The 20,745-nt window shown below is 39.7% G+C and overlaps 1 protein-coding gene across 4 annotated transcripts; it reads right to left on the bottom strand.

Moving 5' to 3' along the window:
- Positions 1-277: 277 nt before the first annotated feature.
- On the bottom strand, positions 278-20,415 carry MKI67 (marker of proliferation Ki-67). 4 transcript variants are annotated; one of them, XM_048946142.1, is made up of 16 exons: positions 20,316-20,415; positions 19,722-19,835; positions 18,408-18,489; positions 18,213-18,328; positions 17,401-17,470; positions 16,441-16,519; positions 13,494-14,960; positions 12,966-13,198; positions 11,848-12,268; positions 10,042-10,157; positions 9,077-9,248; positions 8,806-8,934; positions 6,836-8,031; positions 5,650-5,725; positions 2,057-5,119; positions 278-934 (listed from the first exon to the last, which is right to left on the bottom strand). In XM_048946142.1, exons 2-16 carry the CDS (start codon positions 19,811-19,813, stop codon positions 783-785), a joined length of 7,464 nt encoding a protein of 2,487 aa, XP_048802099.1. In that variant the 5' UTR covers positions 19,814-19,835; positions 20,316-20,415; the 3' UTR covers positions 278-782. The 4 variants fall into 4 exon arrangements, with proteins under 4 accessions (XP_048802099.1, XP_048802098.1, XP_048802100.1 ...); XM_048946141.1 differs by lacking the exon at positions 20,316-20,415 and adding an exon at positions 20,034-20,199; XM_048946143.1 differs by lacking the exon at positions 20,316-20,415 and adding an exon at positions 20,034-20,199 and having other exon boundaries at positions 16,441-16,504.
- Positions 20,416-20,745: the final 330 nt, after the last annotated feature.

Below are 20,745 nucleotides of genomic sequence, written 5' to 3'. Positions count from 1 at the left end.
ACAAACAAGAACTCACCCTAAGGGTTGCTTTCATCCTCAAACTGCCAACAAATGTCAGAACACAGAATCCATTTGCCTTTCCCTTTCCATTTGTCCATAGAAATGCCTGTAACTCCTCGAAAACTACATGAAGAAGTAGGTTCTCAACTCTGCTCTCAAAAATGCACTTAGCTGCTGAAGCTGGATTTTCTTTCTGCATGTAATATGGTAATAGAAATAAATGCACATTCTTACTTATTTCTAAGAATACAAAACACAGGAGACTCAATTTATTTTTTATTTATTTTTTTTACAAATTTAATGAATTACAAATCTTCCCATTAAAATGCACTTCTTTTAAAAAACATTTCAACATAGCAGTTTTGCTAATAAATCTATAGGTTTTTTTTTTAAAAAAGAATATTTACAAAACTTTAATGAAAAATAAGACTTAAGCACATGAAACTACGCAGAAAATAGCTTACAATTAAATGGATTGTAAAGCAGCACGGCTTCCTGACTGCTGTACTGATCAAAAGAAGGGGATAAATACTATTAAAAAGGATTTATTTTTATATTTGCCATTCTGCACAAGCACCCCATGGTTTAAGAACCACTATACAGACAGATCTACTAAGAACAGGTATCTATGCTGTATCTGTAAACACATCAAGTGAAGCACTTCTGTAACATCATGATTGCTTTACAAAACCTGAATTTAAAACCCAAGTGCAATTCAATTCATGTTAAAAACTTGTTCAATTACTGAATAGTTTTTAAAGTTGCTTCTGAAACTGTGAAGGCTATTTTCTGGTTCTTGCACTGGTTCTTGTGCTTGATCTTGTTCTCCTGTCTGTTCCTCCAGGATTCCGAGTTGCTTTTACACCCGTTCCGTCAAGCTCTTCTTTGGCTTTGTTTCTTCTTCCTCTTTTGGGTGATCTGTTTTCATCATTATCTATTTGTAGACAGAAACGTCAATTGGAAATTTATATTATAAATGAAACATTTCATACAAAGTCAGTCTTCAGTCACATTGTTTTTCAAGAAATCCCCAGTGACCACATTCCAAAGATTACATCCATGAATTCAACAAACCAGCTACAAAACCCACACTTCTGCACATCCAATATCCTTCAAGATAGATCCCCATGGACTTACAGCTATTCCGGAAAGTAGGTTAGCATTAATGAGAGCACCAAAACCAATTAGCTACCATTTCAGCTAAAATTCATTCCACCGATACGCAAAACTAAAATACAATGCTGGAGAAAAATCCAGCAAAAATGAATTGATAGGAAGAGTTGCATGGCACACCTACAGCTAAGTCGGGCTTTTAACTGTAACCAAAAGACTGGATCTCTATGTAACAACCTAGATAGCAGAGAACAACAAAGCTGCTCTAAGAGATGAGCATCAAGCAAACACCATACAAGGAAACCATCATTAAACCCACAAGGGAAAAGACAACCTCCCCAGAAAAGAAACTATCCAGGCAGGTAGGAAAGCACCAGTACAGGTGACTCATTTGGGATGTACATATAGCAGAGTCAGGAAGTGGAAACTAACAGATAGCTAAAAAGAAGCAAAAATTTATAAACTGAGAAAGATGGCTGAATTGAAAAGCATGTTACATAAAGGTTACCCAGAAGCTACAGATGCAGGAGCAGGAATTCAGATGAAATCTAGGAGAAAACAAGCGTGAACGATAGGTCTTAAAGATGCAATGCTCATGTTATGCCATTACCTGCTACTCCTGCAGGTCAGTTAATTGCTGTATTACTCTAAATTGAAAGTTGCAGATTGAGAGAGAACATGCACGAGGGCATTTGAATATCCCAGTAGAGAAATACAAGCATCACGTCCATAAAAATCAATTCATCCCACTTAGGAAAAGCATCTTTTTCGAACAGGATAACATAGCTGCTCTTCACTTAAGAATTCTTGCTGTATTAAAGAACCACTCTTTACCTACATTAGCCTGTGGCAGTCTGCAGTAATATTAGATCTTTACACACATTGTTCTATCAATACCCAACTTAGCTACACACAGAAAATAGAAAGTAAATTGTTGCCTCACCTGATTTTAACTTTTTGGGTGCTAAGACATTGGGTGCTGGCAATTGACATTTTCTTCTGCGAGAAGTGGAAGGTGGCTGTGGAGCAGGGCTAACCTCTTTCCTAGGCTGCTTGTTTTTCTCAAAGCCAGTAGATGCCAAACACTTATTTTGAGTTCCTGAAGAGTTATCATTTTCTGGCAAGTTGCCCTTATCATGGAGAGAAGTAGAAGGAGCTGCCTTTGATTTGAATTCTACCTTTTCCCTCTTATTTCTCAGCTGCCTACGGTTTTCCTGGGATGAGTTATTTTCCACAGATGTAACTTCACCTTCATTAAGATTTCCCTTTTGCCTTCCATTGCTGCAGAAGGTACGTTTTTCCCTGAGAAAACTGGAACTAGTATACTCAGATTTGAAAGAAACTGTTTTTTTTCTGCCCAATCTTGATGGATTTTCTTCTGAAGGTGGAGTTATTTCCAGAAGCATACTCTGCTGTTTCTCTGGGGATTCATTCTTACCATCTTCTGGCAAGCCCTGAAGAGACCTGGAGTTAACAGGCTGTGAAGTGCTATTTTTTGTCCTCGTGTTGCCTTTTGAAAGATCCATTTTTTCTTGGGAAGCAGATTTTTCAGAAATCAGGTTTTTAGCTTCCCTATGATTATTCTTTCTACCACTTTCCTTTGATAAGCTGTGTGTTTCCCGAGCAGAACTTGTGGCTTCTGACAAGAAGGTCACTTGATTCCTCCTTCCTCTTCTCAGCTGATTTTCTTTCAGAGATGAAGCAACAGTTTCTAAAGGAACATTATCCTCTTTAGGAGCCTCTTCTCTAACACTGCTAGCTGGTTTTCCTCTAAGAGAAATTGAATTAGTTGTGTGTGACACCAGAGCTTCTTTCCTTCTGCCCCTTCCTAATGGGTTCACTTTTGTGAGGGACACTGATTCCAAAGGCTTATTTTTTTCTCCATTAGTATTTGCCTCTTTATCACCATTTTGTGACAAGCCACACTTCCCCTGGAGAGAAGATGAACTTTTTGCCTCTGCTGCTAGATCCATCTTTTTTCTTTTGTCCCTTGCTGATGCATTTGTCTCTGCCTGCAAAGTTTCATTTCCCAAAGCTGGATTTTGATCTTCTTTCACAGTCGTCTTTTTATCGTCACCTTCTTGCAACCCACGTTTCTTTCTGACAGAAAGAAAACTTGTCACTTGTGATGCTACAGCAACCTTTCGTCTTCTTCCCCGTCTCGGTGGATTGTCTTCTGTTGAAGAGGGAGTAGTTTCCAAAGCTGGATCGTGGTCTTTTACAGAAGTCTCATCTTTACCATGATCTTCAATTAAGGTCTGCTCTTTTGAAAAGGTAGAACAAGTCACTTGTGGAATGGAATTAACTTGCTTTCTTCTGCTCCTCCTTACTTGAGAAGAAGGATTTTCTGAAGTCTCTTGCTGTTTGCAAGTCATTCCTTCCTCGTCCCCAGCTGAATTCCTTTTTTGCCCAAGTGCTTTGGAACTGGTTTGTTCAAGTTCAGAATTAACTTTTCTAATTCTACCTCTTCTCCTCATAGAGCCATTGTTTTGTGTTTGATTCTCTTGCAGAATTTCACTTTGCTTTGATTTTAGTGCCTGTTCATTTTCTGTCTGCTCTTGATGGCTATGAGCACCACTGTCACTGTTTACAGCAGTAACTGTTGTGACAGATGTGTAGTTCTGGTCTTCTATTTTGCCTATCTTCTTTTCATCAACACAGCCTGAAGGCTCTTTGGGAGCAGATTCCTCCATTTCTGTTTCCGATTTCAATTTGGGTGTTATTAGCTCTGAGCTGTCTACATTTTTAGCAGATTCATCGGTCTTTTGCTCTGAGGAGGCCATCTTGCCTCTCCTGCTCCTAGTTCTGTTTGTTTCTTGCACTGTGCTATTTGATTCCAAGACTAGAACAGTAGTTGGCATTTTGTTTGTTTCTCCAGGAGGTGACTGCGCTTTTAATCTCCGAGATGCTTCTGTTGCATTTGCCTGAGTATTTTCAGCTTCATCTCCCAGAGACACTTCCCTCTCATTTTTGGTGGATGACCGTGTTTCAGTAATAGTTTCATCCAAAGTGTCCTTGATTTTCTGAACGTTCTGCGTATTTTCAGGTGCCATCCCACAAATGTTAGATTTTACTTCTGTCAAGTGTTTTCTAGCATTTCTTGAAGAGTTAACTCTTTTTTGTGTTATCTTCATTTCAACTGTGGCTCTGTTCTCAGATAGTTCTGCTGGAGCAGTCTCAAAAGCCCGCTCATCCTCCTGTATTACTTTTGCAGATGGTTGTTTACGAAGCCTCCTTGCTGTTGCATGAAGCTCCTCTGAAGAAGCTTGCTTAACTTGGTCATTCTTGGCTCTCCTTCCTCTTTTAGGGGCGATTGGTTCTTCTGCATTTTCTACTTTTCTCACTTCTCTAGCCCTCTTCCTAGGCAGTAGAAGCATTTCTTCACTGTCTCCTGGACTGGCTTCATGAGGTGTGTTTTCAGAGCTTTTAAAATCTGTCTGCAGTTGACAGTTTTCATTTTGACTGTTCCTAGATGAACTTTCTGCCTTCATGGTTTGAACATCATCTTTTATTGATACGTCACTGATGATAAAATCCTGCAAAGCCAGTTTCACAGTTGCAGGTTCTTTTTGTAACACCGAAGAATCTTTGCCACAAGACTCAAGGCTCTCATCCAGAAGTTTTAACTCCTCTGCTTCTTTCCTTTTACCTCTTCTGGGTCTTTGAGTAGCAACACGCATTCCCAAAGTTGAAACAGCTTCAACTTTTTTCTCATCATTATGTTTTGAAATGTTTTCTTCTACCACACAAGCATTTGTTCTCCTTCCTCTTCCTAGACTTTTAGCTACTGAAGTTGAAGTTCTGACCTCTCCCGCCTCTTCTTGGAAGCTCTTTTTCTCCAATCCTTGCAATTCTTGTAAATTTAAATCCTTTTCAGTCTGCTTTACTGAAGCAAGATGTACAGTCTTCCTCAATCTGCCCCTGGTTGGTCTCTGGGTAGACTGGTCTTCACTAGTTGACTTCCTCCGTTGAGAATCTTTACCTTCTGAAGTATTTTGTTTGCCTTCTAAAACAGTTTTTTCAACCCATACAAAGTTTTCACATAGAAAAGAGCACAAGCAAAAGTTAATCAGTACTATGCCTGATAAAAGCATTTGTGAGTTTTTCTAGCAGAGTGGTCTTGTATATTTCATATTCTTAATTAAAAAATAGGAAAGTATGGTGATAATTTTAACAGATTCTAGCCAGCTTGCTGCACCAAGTTGTTTTATTTGATACTGATAGCCTTCAGATGAGTTATTGAAAGTCTTTGCCAAGAAAGGTGATTTTAAATGGTGTTCATTAGTGTTTTTTATACACTGGTATGTTTGGAGATGACACCATTACTACATCAGAACATTATACACCATTACCTCCCCACCAATAGAATTTCAGCTCCAGTGAAATTCAGCACCAGGAATTACTGCACACATTTCACAAGCTACTTGCTCTTTGTATACTATATAATTCTGAGTTTTTAAAACACGTGTTAAAAAACTTCCTAATAGCAAGTATATTCATTACAACCATTTTTAAAATAAAAGTATTTATACGCACCATGTTCAGGACTGCAATTAGTAGAAGGATGTACAGTATCTTCTTGCTTAGGATCAGTAACACTTACTGACTTGACCTAGGGGAATAAACAATAATCAATAATTCATGTCTGACGGGATTGGAAATAGTGAAGCTAGCCAATATAAAATTAAAATAGTTGGGAAAAAAAAGGTCTCGTTGAGTATTCTTCTCATAAAACAAAGTTAATTTACTATAGTGACTGTATCCATATACAATATTAGCACACAAACTGAATTTCATGTTTGTCATCTGAGCTAATGTAGCAGTTTTTAAAGTGAAAGACAACACTACAGTTTTTTTTAAAAGTGCATTCACTAAATTGGCTGATAAGTGTCAAAATAAAATCCCAAAAGAAAGGATATTGATGCTGAGTCATTTGATGTTCTGTAGCGTTTTACTGCAGTTCAGCACAGACAAGCACTCAGCCCAGTGATACTCAGTGTTTTAGCTATGGATTCGGGAGCTTACACAAAAATCAATGCTAGTAAAATGCACAAACAAGAGTAATGAAGCTGTGTAAAATCAGAACGGTAACTCAACATTACTTCAGTAACCACATGGACAGAGCTCCTTCAAACAAAATACACACAAATACAAGCAAATGTATAGCATTATAGTTCTCTCTCTATAGAGTGTCCATTCAGCAAGCAATGAATGAAAGACCTATACGAACAATGAGCTATCAAATGACCAAGAGGTTTCACAGTATTTTGGCAAAAGCTTAATACTTTTTCATGTTTAAAGAAAAGAGATCTTTAATATTTAATCTAGAGGCTATGAAGAAGCCGTACAAAGAAGCATACAAACTTTACTTATGAAAAGGAAGGCATAGCAAGAATTTGACTATACTACATAAGTAATGTAAGGGTGCTATAAAAAGGAAAAAAAAAAATTGTTCCTTCATATTTGTACTAAGCTACATCTTGTCAAAGGGGGGTCACTGACTTGCAAAAAGCTTCCAAGGAAAACACAGGTTGCAATCTTTACTCTTCCCAAATTACCATGGTATTTTTCATCTAGAGGTCGCATACATGAGATATTTTAATCAAAATATGATGCAATAAAACATGAGGTAGTATTAATGGCCCAGGGGTTCGTTTCAGCCACAGACTTCAAGTCTAAATAAATTCCTAAACAAACAAACAAACAAACAAGCAAGCTTTACCTTTGTTTTCTCTGGTGTATCAAATATTTCCTTCACTCCAATGTAATCCACTTCAAACGCAGTATTTTTCTGTCTGGGTTCTGCCATCAGCCTGCTCAGACCCACAAAATCATCAACTGGGTGAGATTTCTCTCTGGGAGTCTTCATTAATCTACTAATACCAAATACATCTTCTATGGGTTTAACTTTTTCCTTTGGTGTCTTGAAAATACGGCTGATTCCAATCATGTCTTCTACCGGTTGGGATTTCAATTTTGGAGTTTTCTTAATTAAATTAACTCTTGACACATCTGTTAATACTTCTTTTTTTTGTATTGGAGTCTCCAGCAATTTTTCAGAGGCGTTTTCATCTGTAATAGGTTTTGACTTTTGCTGTGGGCCTAATACAACCTCTGCTGGCTTCAGCTTTTCTTCTGGGGTCTTCATGAGCTGCTTGATGCCCGACAAGGACTCCACAGGCTCTAACTTCTGCTTTGGGGTCTTCATGAGCTGCTTGATGCCTGACAGGGCCTCTGCTGGTTCCGACTTCTGCTTCGGAGTCCTCAAAAGCTGCTTGATGCCTGATAGAACCTCTGCTGGTTCTGACTTTTGCTTTGGGGTTCTCAAAAGTTTCTTGATGTCTGACAGGACATCTGCTGGTTCTGACTTCTGCTTTGGGGTCTTCAAAAGCTGTTTGATGCCTGACAAGGCCTCCACTGGCTCTAACTTCTGCTTTGGTGTCTTCATGAGCTGCTTGATGCCCGACAGTACCTCTGCTGGCTCCAACTTCTGCTTCGGGGTCCTCAAGAGCTGCTTGATGGCTGACAGGACCTCCGTCGGTTCTGACTTCTGTTTTGGTGTCTTCATGAGCTGCTTAATGCCTGACAAGGACTCTACAGGCTCTAACTTCTGTTTTGGGGTCTTTAGAGGCTGCTTGATGCTTGATACAACTTCAACTGACTCCAACTTCTGATTTGGAGTTTTCCTTTTATTTGGTGACCTCATTTGAGATGCTTGTTTCTCTGGATTTACTGACACACTATCCATGCCAGTATCTTCTTTCAGCATACTTTTTCTCTTTTCAGGAGTTTCGGTGGATACTGCATCAAACACAGACTTTAGAGACTCTCTCCCTCTCAGAAAGTAAGAGATGTCTTGAATATCCTGTTTCTGTTCTGAAACGTCTGAACCATTTAATGGCGACACCATCATCTCTCCTGAAACAAAAGGTAGGTTTATACAATTTGGAAGAAACAAGAACCAACCAATAAAAAACAATAAATCTAACCATGCTAACTGCTGTATAGCTAAGCAGAAAACAGACTCAGTCAGCCCAAGCATTCTAATAAGCTAAAATCCAACAATGTGCTTCAGCAATCAATTTGGTAATTAGCATTAAGATAATCAGCTCCTATAAGGCACAGCATAAATCTAAAACAACGAGTAGAGGTTACAAAGGAAACCAAGATTTATCAATCTGATATAAAAAATGATTTTATTAATGCCTCTTCTATAAACATTGGATTATTCTTATTTTTTTCTTTTGCTAGATGCTCATCTTTACTAAATTCTTAAGAAAACAGAATTGAACAGAACTGTGATGAATTCTAAGCTATACAAGGACACAATGACTGGTATGCAATTAAAAAAATACACCTACTTCCTGTTGTAAGATGTTGCCATTGGACAAAGTCAAGTCCACAAATAACCAACTAAAGAACTGCCACGCTTCAACAAAAGATTTGCCTGAAGCTACACTTTATCATATAGAAATGTCACACTAAATCCAAATACTAAAAAAATTAAAGCCTACAAGAAATTACTGAAGCTACAAAACGTTTTTTTAATACATTGTAGATATTAAAATCTAGTTGCAAAATATCTTGTCTCTACACCAAGTCTGTCTAGCTCAAAACTGTTCACTGTCTCAAATAATTGTAGACACTATTACCTTACACGTACACATAAGTCTTCCTTTCCAAACAACATACCAGATTCTTCAGGAGTTTGCAGATCAGAAATCTCCATTGTAGTGAATGTTGGTGTAAAATCATGAGCAGTGGTCAAAGCTAAGGTTTTTCCACCCTTATTATCTGGTGTTTGAAACATCTCGGTCAGTCCTATAAAACACATTTAAAACAAAACAAAACAAAAAGCATACACTAAAAACAAAACACACACATCAAATCAAACCAAATCAGTATCAGAAAACCCCACACAGTTGACAGAACCAGTAAAAGATTTTAAGATTTCACAGCTTACCTGTGAAGTTTTCATCCATACTCATGTTCTGTTTCAAGATCGGATTTTTTACCACTTTAGGGACCTTCCCAGCTGTTTGAACTGTGGTGGAGTAAGCTCTACCCACAACTATTGTAGCAGGAGACTCTGCATGACCTGTACTAAAATGACCTTTTATTTTTCTTTCTGGTGTCTACAGCAAGCAAACAAAAAAACAACACCAAAACCATTAGTAAATATTGTATATTTAAAACCAAATGAGAATCATGCAAGACTGACACATATTTATTGGTCTTGTTTAGTTAATAAATGCTGTTTGTTCAGCATACAGAAGCGGTTAAATTGCAGCTAAACTAAAGGGTTAGATCTCTGTGAAATACAGCTTGTATATTCTGTTAGAATGTGAGGGACTGTGCTCAACGAGCCGCGTGATGAGTACTCTTATCTTAAGGAATGCTCAGACATTACCCTGAGAGTGCTTCAGTCTTACTCCTTTTCATCTTCACAGAATCAACTATCTAGTTGATCTATTCAAGGTCATCAAGTCCAGTCATCAACAAGAAGTGTTTAAACTAAAATAGACACTCGTCCAAATGGCAGTACAGTTTGACTGTAGACCAAGGGCAAATACTTAATCCATCTACCCAATGTATTTGGTCATTTAGACATACTCTTACGACGCTTTGATTACCCTAAGTTCACTTTCAGTTAATGAAACTCGTTACTTATTTCACATGCTCAACATAGCACAGAATCCAGACGCTTACCTAGTCCTTAACTACTGCTAGCACCTAATGGAGCTCACCAGAAAGAATAACTAGACATGATCCCAAGTCACAATATTCTTACAAACCATGAAAAAGACACCAATACCATTTAAAATCTTCCTAAAAACTTACAAGCTTCCAGCTTTTGTAGCAAAACACCTACAAGCCTTTTATAGTTCAGCAAACCCACACCCTTTAAATAGCAGTATAAGAATATACCTTTGGTGAGCGTGTGATTTTCCTTGCTGGTCTTCCTTTCTGAACACATTTTTTGACAGCCTTTGCCTGTGGTCTTGCAACACCTAATTTAACCACTTCTGCCCAAGTTTTTGCAACTAGAAAACAAAACAGGAATAACAACCTAAATTCTCAGCCATGTAAATAGGAGTTCTTAACTATTTCTTCATGATTCCAAGGGATTTGCGGCAGTCAAACATCAGAAATCAGAAGTTGTATCATCTGATGGCACCTATACTCAAGTGCTGCGTGAAGACACTTCCAAATGAAGATGCTATTTCAAGCTGAAGCTTAACAAGCATCCAGGATAGTTTTGTTTCCATTACCAAAGAACAGAAAGACTTACACAATGTCATACACTACAGAACCTGGAACTGAAGGCTGACCCGATTCTGTCTTCATACTTTTCATCAAGGAAATACTTTCCCCAATAGAAATTTGCCATCAGATTCTCAGCCCTGCTCATTATTATAGCAGAACTCTTCTTTGGCAGAATGAGGTTTTAAGTCAGAGAAATGATTTTTAAGAGAAACGTATTGATTTTTCCTTCATCACCTAACCAAGAAACTTTGTCATCATGAAATTATGCATTTATACTGCTTAGAGCATTTAGGTACGTGTAGAAATTCTGTAACTTTCTTATACTACCTTCATCACATGTCTCTGAAAATTGCCATGGTGTAGCTATCATTCTGTACACAGTAATCAGGAAATTAATCACAGCTGTGTAATAAAGCTGTCAGCTGGCAGGGCACCTGCCTCATTTACTGCAGAAATGGCAACAAGAAGACTTATAAGTAAAGATAAAAAATGGGAATGCGAGTTCTCAAGATATTCTGAAGATATTATTTTCTTGTCAGTTACTGTGAAAGTTAGGGAAAGTTGGCAAAACAAAAATCAAAAGCTGTCATTACTAGATGTGCAGAATATAAAGACGAAAGCCAACCATACAGGGAATTATCAAAAAAAGAACTGGGAAGACAAACTTCTCCCAATTAGACATCCAAAAATAAAAAAAATAATTGAAGATAATGGCATTATTTTCATTTTACAGAAGAAACAGATGCACAGATACTAAAAACCAGTTACATACTAGAAACGGAGTGAAAAAGTGTCAAAAATTCGTGAAGAACTCTTGCTGATAAGTGAATGAAACAGACAAAGCAACTAAAAAAACCACATTTTGCTTTCAGCAGCATTACTGAGGAAGGCCTGTGATTGTATCTCTATATAGTGCAACAATCACTGGGATACTGAATGTGTAGCTCACACTCTAAAAATGGTACTACAGAAAAACGGATTTAGAAGATTATGATAAAAACTACCAAATGAATGTTGGGGGGAAACTTTAAATTTCACCTTGAAAGAGTCATCTGGACCTATTTCCTTAAATTAAAATGACATCCTGTCTTAAAGTATCTTCACAAACATTACATTTTCAAGAGCAAGTCTCAGTTTTTCCAAGGGCACCAAAACTATTTCAACCAACATTCAAATTTGAAGGACCCAATGGCTCATTACAGTTAACCTATCAAACAAAACCTTAATTCTACCATTTATAAACTTTGCAGTATTAAGATTTACATTTAAAAGCTTTAGTAATTTATTTTTATATGTAAGAGAATGTAAAATTTTGCAATTTTCAGATGTTTCAGAAAATCCAAAATCAGAATACGTGACAATCATTGATGACACGGGTGTAATCAATTAACAACAGGTCTAATTCAATATTGCCACCATTCTTTGCAGTATTTAAATTCGCATTAAAAATTAACTGCAGAAACAAACCTAGTAAATTGGCACTAGAAGCACCACTTCTTCTTTTCGCACTGAGTACTGCCACAGCCCCACTTCTTCTCTTCATGGGAGTCTTCTTCAAAGCATGTTGTGATCTTCTGGTTAATTTGTTAGGTGTAGTCATCAAAAAGGACTTCCCATCTTCTTTAACATGAGCAGATTTAGGTGTTTGCACTTGGCCAGCGTTTTCTTCCTTTGTACTCATATCTTTCACACCTGTATTCTGCTCTTCTGCAGTGGGGGATGGAGTTGTTATTTGAGAAACAGAGAAACGTCCTTTTGTGTAAGGTGGAGAGCTTAAAGTAAATGTTGGTGTTGCTTTTCCAGAAGCAGAGGATGAGCCAGGTGGGGACTTCTGTGCCGACACACTTCTCGGTGACATTTTTTCTTTCTGCAAATGTACACTAAGTTCCTGATAGAAAATAATAGAAGTGAAAGACAAGTTACTGCACAAAGCTCAACTACAGATGAGCTCTACTTATCTTAAAAGTAAATACAGTCCTACAAAATATCATGAGATCATTTGAAAATCCTTAGACATTACTCTCTAAAAAGAAAACACGTAACAGTGTTCAAATTTCAAGTCCCATTCAACTGAACAAATTAAGCAACTTTATTATTCAACTCAAAACAGGTTTACCCAAATAAAGTACACTACTGATTTTTAACAGCTTAAAACAGCAGCAAAACGTTTTCCAATTTATGGCAAAGCCACGTAACAGTAGTTTGCACATTCTGCCAAACTTCTGCTCTAGACTGTGGCTATTTTCAATTAGTTACGGCAAACTGGTGCTGGCAATCACAAACACACAGAAATAGATGTATGAGAACAAGCAAAAGCACAGGAGGTAAAAAGCACACACCCAGAGGACAAAGACAGTAGACAAAGGTAGACTGCACCCCTTCCTCTTAAGGAGGAAGTTCGCCGATTAAAACTTGCTATTTACAAGTGCCATCTTAAATTGCAATTACTATGTCCACTTCCAAACATACACCTAAACAAGACATCATCTTCATTTCGAAATCACTTTTAGAAGCCTTTGAATTTCTAAATTCCATCCACATTAGTTAGCTTAGCAACTTGATTAGCTTTAGCATTTGACGTTTACCTGCATTGCAAAGTGCTTCAGTCCCTGGCCCTTTTTCAGGACTGCCCGTGGTGAGTTTCCAAATGGTAAGCTCAGCCTTGCGGGAACGGCACCTTTTTTAATGGGTGAGTTGGGAGGCAAGCTTTTATCAAAGAGTTCTGGACTCAGATGACCACCAAAAGACACTCTCTTTCTTTTTCCTAAAGGCTGAGGTAACAAATCACCACTTGTCCTCTTCTGAGATTTCCTTTTATCTATAATAAATAGCAATAAAAGAAAATGACCAAGAAACAAGGAAGTGACCCTGTTAAACAACATAGAAAACAGTGTTTGTATGTGCATTTTAAATTTGGAAACTTACCAGATGGTAACTAATTTAGATACAAAATTTTACCCAATTGAATTACCCACTGTGTAATTTTAAGGTCAACTACATGATAAACACCTTAGAATTAATTCTGTATTCTACTTAAGCAAAGAAATTCTCACTAACACCAGTAGAATTTCCCCAATTCAGTTCTAACAAGGCATGAGATTAAACCTATTTACCTGGTTGCTCCTCAGTTGACAGGCCAGAAGTATTTCTTTCTGAAGGAGTCTCATTCTCTTTTGGTACAGTAGCACTTCCAGAAGACCTTTTGGATGATAATCTATGAGGTCTTAGAATACGGACATCTGCTAAATCCAATTTCTTTTGACACCCCTCGTTGGCCAGCTCTTGGTTAGCTTCACTGTCTTTTCTGTCTGCAGTCTCATCATGATGTTCTTGAACTGTATTCGCCTCCAATGCTTTTTCAGCTAATTGCCCAGAGGTCCTCGGCCTTCCCCTTTTTCTTCCAGAGCCAGATTTCTGACTAGCAGATGCCAGCTCTGATGTGAACTCTTCTGAAGTTGATGTTTCTGAATGGACACTTTTGTTTGTTAACTCATTACTTTGCCTGCTTTTTCTTCTGGGACTCTTAGATGCTGCAGGAGACCCAGAATTTCTCTTTTTCAAGTTAACAATTGTCTGATCACAAATCTCTGTCAGCGTCTCTTCTTTCGCTGATTTTCCTGGTGTTTGTTGTTTACTATTTCGCCTCTGTTTTAAGCATTTATTTTCTGCCAAAGGCAGTTGTCGGAGGCTATCATCTCTGCACACTGCAACTTCCCCTTGTGTATCAGCTGAAATTGATAAAAAAGACTCATGTTTGACCAACACATCTCCTCGAGTTGCTGGAGTCCCAATACTTACAGATTCTTTACCACACACTTCTTTGGCAGGTGACATGAAGCCAGACCGAAGGCTCTTCCTTCTGGGCCTTGGTGTAGACAGAACACATTTATCGCCTTCTGAAACATTTGTCACGTTAGCTGCTTGTGTTAGTTTCTCTAATACTACTGCAGAGGTGTCGATTTTATCTGCATAACTCAAGCACGGTTTCAGTGAACGTGCTGCATTCCCACTGCTCTCCTTACGGGGCTTGGGTGTAACTTCAGGACCCCTCAATTTCCCTGATGCACTTAACTCCTTACGATCTTGCAGATGACTTCCCTTGCCATTATCTTCTGTCATCTCCTTTGAAACAGAATTTTGAGGAGTTTTTGTAAGACTCTTCCTGGTAGCATTTCCTACAGTTGAGCTCTGACTCAACTCTGAATTAATTACATCTTGATTAATTTTACATTCTTCAGTATTTTCCTTTACATCTACTCTTTTTCCTTTAGTTGTGCTTCCCAATTCATAAACACAACTTGGTGAAATTTGAGCATTTGGTTCTAGCAGAACACTCTTCCCATCTTCTTCTCCAGTTTTTTGAAGTAAGTTTCCTTCTTGTAGAAGTCTTCTCCCTTTAACCTCATGTTTCAGCTTTTCATAGAGTTTACTAAAAGGAGACATTTCATTTTCCTTTATAGCAGGTTCTTGTATTTTGCAAGAATTGAGTGCTTGTAGCTTAGCTGGTATGGCTTTTGAACGGTTTTCCTCTGTGCTTTGTTTATTTTCATCGGTGTTTTGTTCTTTGCACTCAGCATTATCTACAGTTTAAGCAAAACACGACAGGGAGTTACACAGAAGGTGCAGAAACACAACTGAAAGTTCCTTAAATAGAGATGATGATAATCCCTTCCTTTCGTCCACCAAGAGTATCAACCAGGGTCCAGGACATAGTATTGTAAATAAAGCTCTGTTAACAATAGCAATTCTCTGATAATAAAAATCAGTGTCAAAATGTTAACAAATTCTCAGCTGTAATCTGGACTTCATTCCATATACAGATAAGGCAATCTATATTTTCTCTTATTTTCAACAGTTCATACACGTTTCATGGCTGCCACACGATAAATCACTAAGTGCAACATAAAAACACTTTGACTGGCTTACCACTATTCACTAATTATCCTGTCTCGTGCTTACAAAGGTGCTGCACCACTTCAGCTGTACGTTCAGCTGGACGTTACAACGTTCCTCTGGGGTAAAGCAAGGTAATAGAGAGCTAGAAGTTCCCAGATGAGACACAGCAAGCAGTTTGCGTGCGTGCTGGAAGCATGAAGTAGCATGCTTTCCACAGTGGATTCCTTTAGACTTGGGACATTCTAGATTCTATGGAACTTTCTATCTTCTCATGAAAGTGTCTCTACTGGCCACAGGGAGGATGGAAGGTTCTGGCATCTAACCTGTTTGAGGGCTATCATTACTCCAAATCAGCACCTGTAGAATAAAATTGCTTTGTACTACATCTACATAAAATAGGCACTGTGAACTATGATTGCAATCAGCAAAGCTAACTCTGTCTCTCTAGAATTATACCTTTTACAAATTATTTTTAGGAAAGAATACCTGACAAAATTTGTTTGCAACAAGATTTGCTCAAAAGCAATCTGTGAGCATCTTTTAATCACAAAAGTGATTTTGTGATGTTAGAGCTGTCACTGGAAAGTAAAATGCAGTAATCAGTAGTTTCACACATCTGTTTCAACTGTCATCTTGCACTGCAGTTTCAAAAATGGTATAACCTTTATAAATCGAATCTGCAAAAATTACTTAAGCAATACAAACATATTCTGCTAGTTCCAGCTTAACAGTCCTGCCTGTTTGTCAGGATGAAACTACGTTATTTCTCTTGATGGGACCTTGTTTTTGGTAAATCACAAAGTACAATGAAACAGTACACGGGTGTAGAAGAGTGCACTGTACTCAGTCTTGAAGACTAAAGTCTTTAATAACATTTTTTTTCCAGCGTTGCTTTTCCTGCTGATGCTCATAGAGTAAAATTAGGTTGGAAGAAACATAGGATGGCCTGGGTTGCAAAGGAGCACAGTGCTCATCCAGTTCCAACCCCCTGCTGTGTGCAGGTCACCAACCAGCAGCCCAGGCTGCCCAGAGCCACATCCAGCCTGGCCTTGAATGCCTGCAGGGATGGGGCATCCACAGCCTCCTTGGGCAACCTGTTCCAGTGCCTCACCACCCTCTGGGTGAAGAAAAATATAACCACCCCCCTGCAATACAGGTACAAACCTGAAGAACAAAGACTTTTAGGTCCTGAAGTTTGTTTGCGTAACAGCTCCGCTTCTGCCACCTGCTGAACATGAAGAACCTGTAAATTTGTACAATATTACAGCAGAGCAACACATATTTATACTTTCCCTTCTAATATGCATTGAAAAAAATACTGAATTTATAAACGTGCAAGCATTGTTTACTGAACAGCTTTAAAAGGATTCAATTTTAACTGTTGAGTATTGCACAGGTTAGGAACATGGGTAGTTTATACAGTGAGAGTTCAAGCGTTGTCTTATCATTATCAGCTCTGAGTGCACCTGTAGCAGACAAATACATACAGCATATTCTAAGCTCACTTCATTACCAGATGTGGTGAAATAATTTTATTTAAATAGGAAAAAACAGAAGAAAGAAAAGTCTTCCAATAACCACAGTATTCACTGAGCAACAGTATCCCCTCAAAGGGATAAAACAGTAAAAAATATAAAAAATAAAAGGAAACAAATGAAAATAAATTATTCAAAAATAGACTTATTTTGACACTTACAAAGTCCTACGCAGCATTAGTGAAATAGCACACAGAACACATGATTTCTGAAAAAAAGCATGCTTAGGCTTTATGGCAAACTCCCCCATTTAATGCACAAGGATTCTGAACGCCACACTCCTCATTTCCTGCATCCCGGGAGCTCCTTGAAAATGCTAAGGATTAATTTTTAATAGCATACCTGTATCACAAACATCACAGACCATTAAGTACTACCTGAAACTGGCTACTCTCAAAGTTATATGTATGTTAGAAAGCGTTTCTCTAAAGGAGTTCACTTGCATTTCCAAACAGAAAGTCTGCCAACAGATGAAAAATGATTTCTAACTTTCTAAAAAGAAACACAAAACCCCACAACAAGCACACAGTACCACAGCTATACCAATGCTGACGTACTTGCAATAAGCAATCTGCTGACACAAAATTACCTGCAGTGCTTCATCCTTTGGAGATCTAGATTGTCTCTTCTTTGGAGTTGATTGGAGAGGATATTCAAATCTGGAGAAAGTTTTTGCAAGTAAAATAGAATCATGAAATGGCCTGGGTTGAAAAGGAGCACAGTGCTCACCCAGCTCCAACCCCCTGCTGTGTGCAGGTCACCAACCAGCAGCCCAGGCTGCCCAGAGCCACATCCAGCCTGGCCTTGAATGCCTGCAGGGATGGGGCATCCACAGCAACATCTTGGGCAACCTGTGCCAGTGCCTCACCACCCTCTGGCTGAAAAACTTCCTCCTCATATCCAACCTCAACCTCCCCTGTCTCAGTTTAAAACCATTCCCCCTTGTCCTATCACTATCCACCCTAGATTGTCATTATTAAGACCAATGCCCTAGTCAGACTGGTCCCACTCTCAGCAATACACACACCGCTTTTAAATGCTTTAACTACAATAGAAACTCTCCTAGCATTACTCCTAGAAATGCTCATCCTGGAAATAAAATAACAAAATTCTCTCTCCAGACAATTCCAGCTTTTTGATTTAGCTTAACATAATATGGAAGCAATAAGTCTTTCAGCCACCCTGCCTTCTAAAGGAGCTCTATAAGTTGTTGTAAAGAAAAACTAAACAAAGCAGGTTAACTTCCGTATCTGAAGACTCTCAAGTGGCATTTTCATCTGTCCCACTCTCTACCATATCTTCATCCAGCTGCCAGAGCCTGTGCCATAGAGCTCTCAGCACTGCTGGTCTGCAGAGCACTCTCAAGGACCAAGACATTCACAGTGGGTCCTTGACACTCACCTGAAAGAACGATCAATAATAGTTAGCACATCCCCGTGTTTCAGAGGTACAGGCTGCTGGAAATAACCACCATTCAGCTGAGTGGGATTTACTGTACTTAAATTAGTCAATATTGCCTAAAAATAAAGCAAACGTGTCAGAACCACAGTGAGATGCGACAACATGACACAAATGTTGTTAACACAAGTAACTCACCTCCTTGTTCTCATTTACTTCAATTTTACAGTGTTCTTTTGAGACCTGAGGCAAGTGGATGCGAATATCACATTCTGCTCTCCTACAGGTTAAAAGGAGAAAAAGCAGAAAAATGGGATTGCTGTGGAATTAGGATGTCCAAAATTCCAGTTAATAATCCATACAATAGCACACCACATCTGTTAGGCACACAGAACAGGTAAGTACTATATTTAGTGCTGACTTTGGTGACTCAAAGTAGTGAGAAAAACAACACTGAACTAAAAAGAGTAGAAAATGGAATGAGGCAAAGAGAAAAACACACAATCTAAAGCTAAATCATCTTATTAGCAAAACACGTCATTTCTAAAACCTGCCCAAGTACTAACAGTACACAGATCCAAAAAAAAAAAAAAAAAAAAAAAAAAAAGGGTCTGGACATGGCATGGCTAAGCACAAGCCCAGTGTTACCCAACTGGCGCCAAGTATGAAGCCAGAGATTACCATTAATATCACAGAATGGGCTGGGTTGAAAAGGACTACAGTGATTCCAACCCCCTGCTGTGTGCAGGTCACCAACCAGCAGCCCAGGCTGCCCAGAGCCACATCCAGCCTGGCCTTGAATGCCTGCAGGGATGGGGCATCCACAGCCTCCTTGGGCAACCTGTGCCAGTGCCTCACCACCCTCTGGCTGAAAAACTTTCTCCTCATATCCAACTTAAACCTCCCCTGTCTCAGTTTAAAACCATCCCCCTTGTCCTATCAGTATCTCTGTTAATAGCGTCGAACTCACTGATCTTAATTGACACTGGACATTTTGCCATAGACACCAAGGAATCTGACTTGGCACAGAGTACTTACTTATTTAAGATATCAACCAGACAGTAAAATGCTGACCAAATAGTTCCAAAGAAATAAAAACATTTTATTCATCGATTCTAGAGCAACTCCCGTATTCCACAACCCATGTCTCACAGAACCAACCAAAACTGCAATTAGTGTGGGCACGGTGAATATGGTTGAACACAACGCATATGCTTCACTTCTAGAGATAAGAATCACCCTGCTTGCCTGTCATGTATACACTACTTTCAATCTCAGGTTTGCCAAACTCGTTTGCCTCATTTTCCTTGGCCAGAAGCTTGGAAAAAAACAGTTTTAGTGAAGAAAGATTGCAAAGCAGCGACTGTGAATCCAGCCCCAACCCACAGCACCGTCCCTCCCTCAAATATCACCCACAAGCATATAAACATTTTTGATAGCAAGCATCAAGGAGGTTCCAGCAGCACGAAATATGCTATTAGCGCTATTCTAGTGCATTCAAAACACGCTCACCTTCCAAATAAACACGAGCTGGCAGTGAGTGGAAAATAAATGCCGTCCGTCCCATTCCGTTTAATGATAACAATTTTCCCAAAAAGCGGCATCTTCACACGAAAGGATCCTTACCTGTGGGAGAACGCCAAGACAACTCACGTGTGCAATGCCCTATGTATTTAGGAAAGGAAAGTCGCTTTCCCAGCCGTGTCACAGCGCGGCGCTGCCCGCCTCCCCGCCGTTACACGCGCGGAAGCTCATGGCGTAAAGCACAGCCCGCCCGAAAAGCGCGTTAGGAGACGCTTAGAAGAGCGGTTTGAACAGAGTTACCCCGAGGATCCTCAGCTGCGCCTCACAGAAGCGGCGCTCCGGCTCTTTTCCCTCAGCTGCAGCCCGCGGGAGCGACTGGGCTGAGCGCGGCGCTTCCGCCGCCACCGCCGCTCACTGCGTCTTCCCGCGCGCGCCAGCGCCGCCGCGCCGGGCCCTCTCACCGCCACGCGTATCCCTGCGCCGTGCATCGAGGGGCACGAGAGCAGCGCGGAGAGCTCTGAAAGCAGCTTTCCGTCTCGCCGCCTTCACCTGCCGGCAGCCGCCATGGCTGGCGAGACTCACCTAAGCCATCCGGTTGCGGCAGCCGCCCCGAGGCGGCGGGATTCTTTTAGCTTTACCGGGTGCCGGCTCGGCGGAAGGAGAAAAGAAAAATGTAGTTAAACTTCTAAAACGACTTTCGAAAAGGCGCGCGGCCTCTCGCGATTGGTAGAAGGGAGGTCACGTGGCGGCGCGGCGCACCCAATGGGAGCGCGGGAACGGTTTGATTTCAAACACCCCCTCCCGCCTCAGAGCCGCCCCACTCTCCGGTCCGTCCCTTAGCGCCTCCGGCAGAAGGGGCAGGTCCGGAACTGCGCCGCTGCTGAGCCCCACAGAGCAGCTCCGGGCGGCGGAGCAGGACCAAAAGCAGCTTGCAGCAGTAAAACACATTGAAAATGAATACTCCTAACCCTAAAGCCATCTCTACTGTTAGGTTCTCTTACAGACAGAAATC

This window comes from Lagopus muta, chromosome 5 (genome assembly GCF_023343835.1).
Source record: "Lagopus muta isolate bLagMut1 chromosome 5, bLagMut1 primary, whole genome shotgun sequence".
NCBI classification, from domain to species: Eukaryota; Metazoa; Chordata; class Aves; order Galliformes; family Phasianidae; genus Lagopus; species Lagopus muta.
Note: the sequence above shows the minus strand (reverse complement) of the source record. Positions and strands in the feature narration are given on the sequence as shown.

Bases quoted from the DNA above. Each gene is read 5' to 3' on its own strand.
- MKI67 (XM_048946142.1), bottom strand. From the start codon at position 19,813: ATGCCGCTTTTTGGGAAAATTGTTATCATTAAACGGAATGGGACGGAC. The intron at 8,935-9,076 runs GTAAGCTGTGAA...TGTGTTTTATAG, and splicing joins TATGGATGAAAACTTCACAG to GACTGACCGAGATGTTTCAA. The intron at 8,032-8,805 runs GTATGTTGTTTG...CTTTTGTTTCAG, and splicing joins GCAAACTCCTGAAGAATCTG to GAGAGATGATGGTGTCGCCA.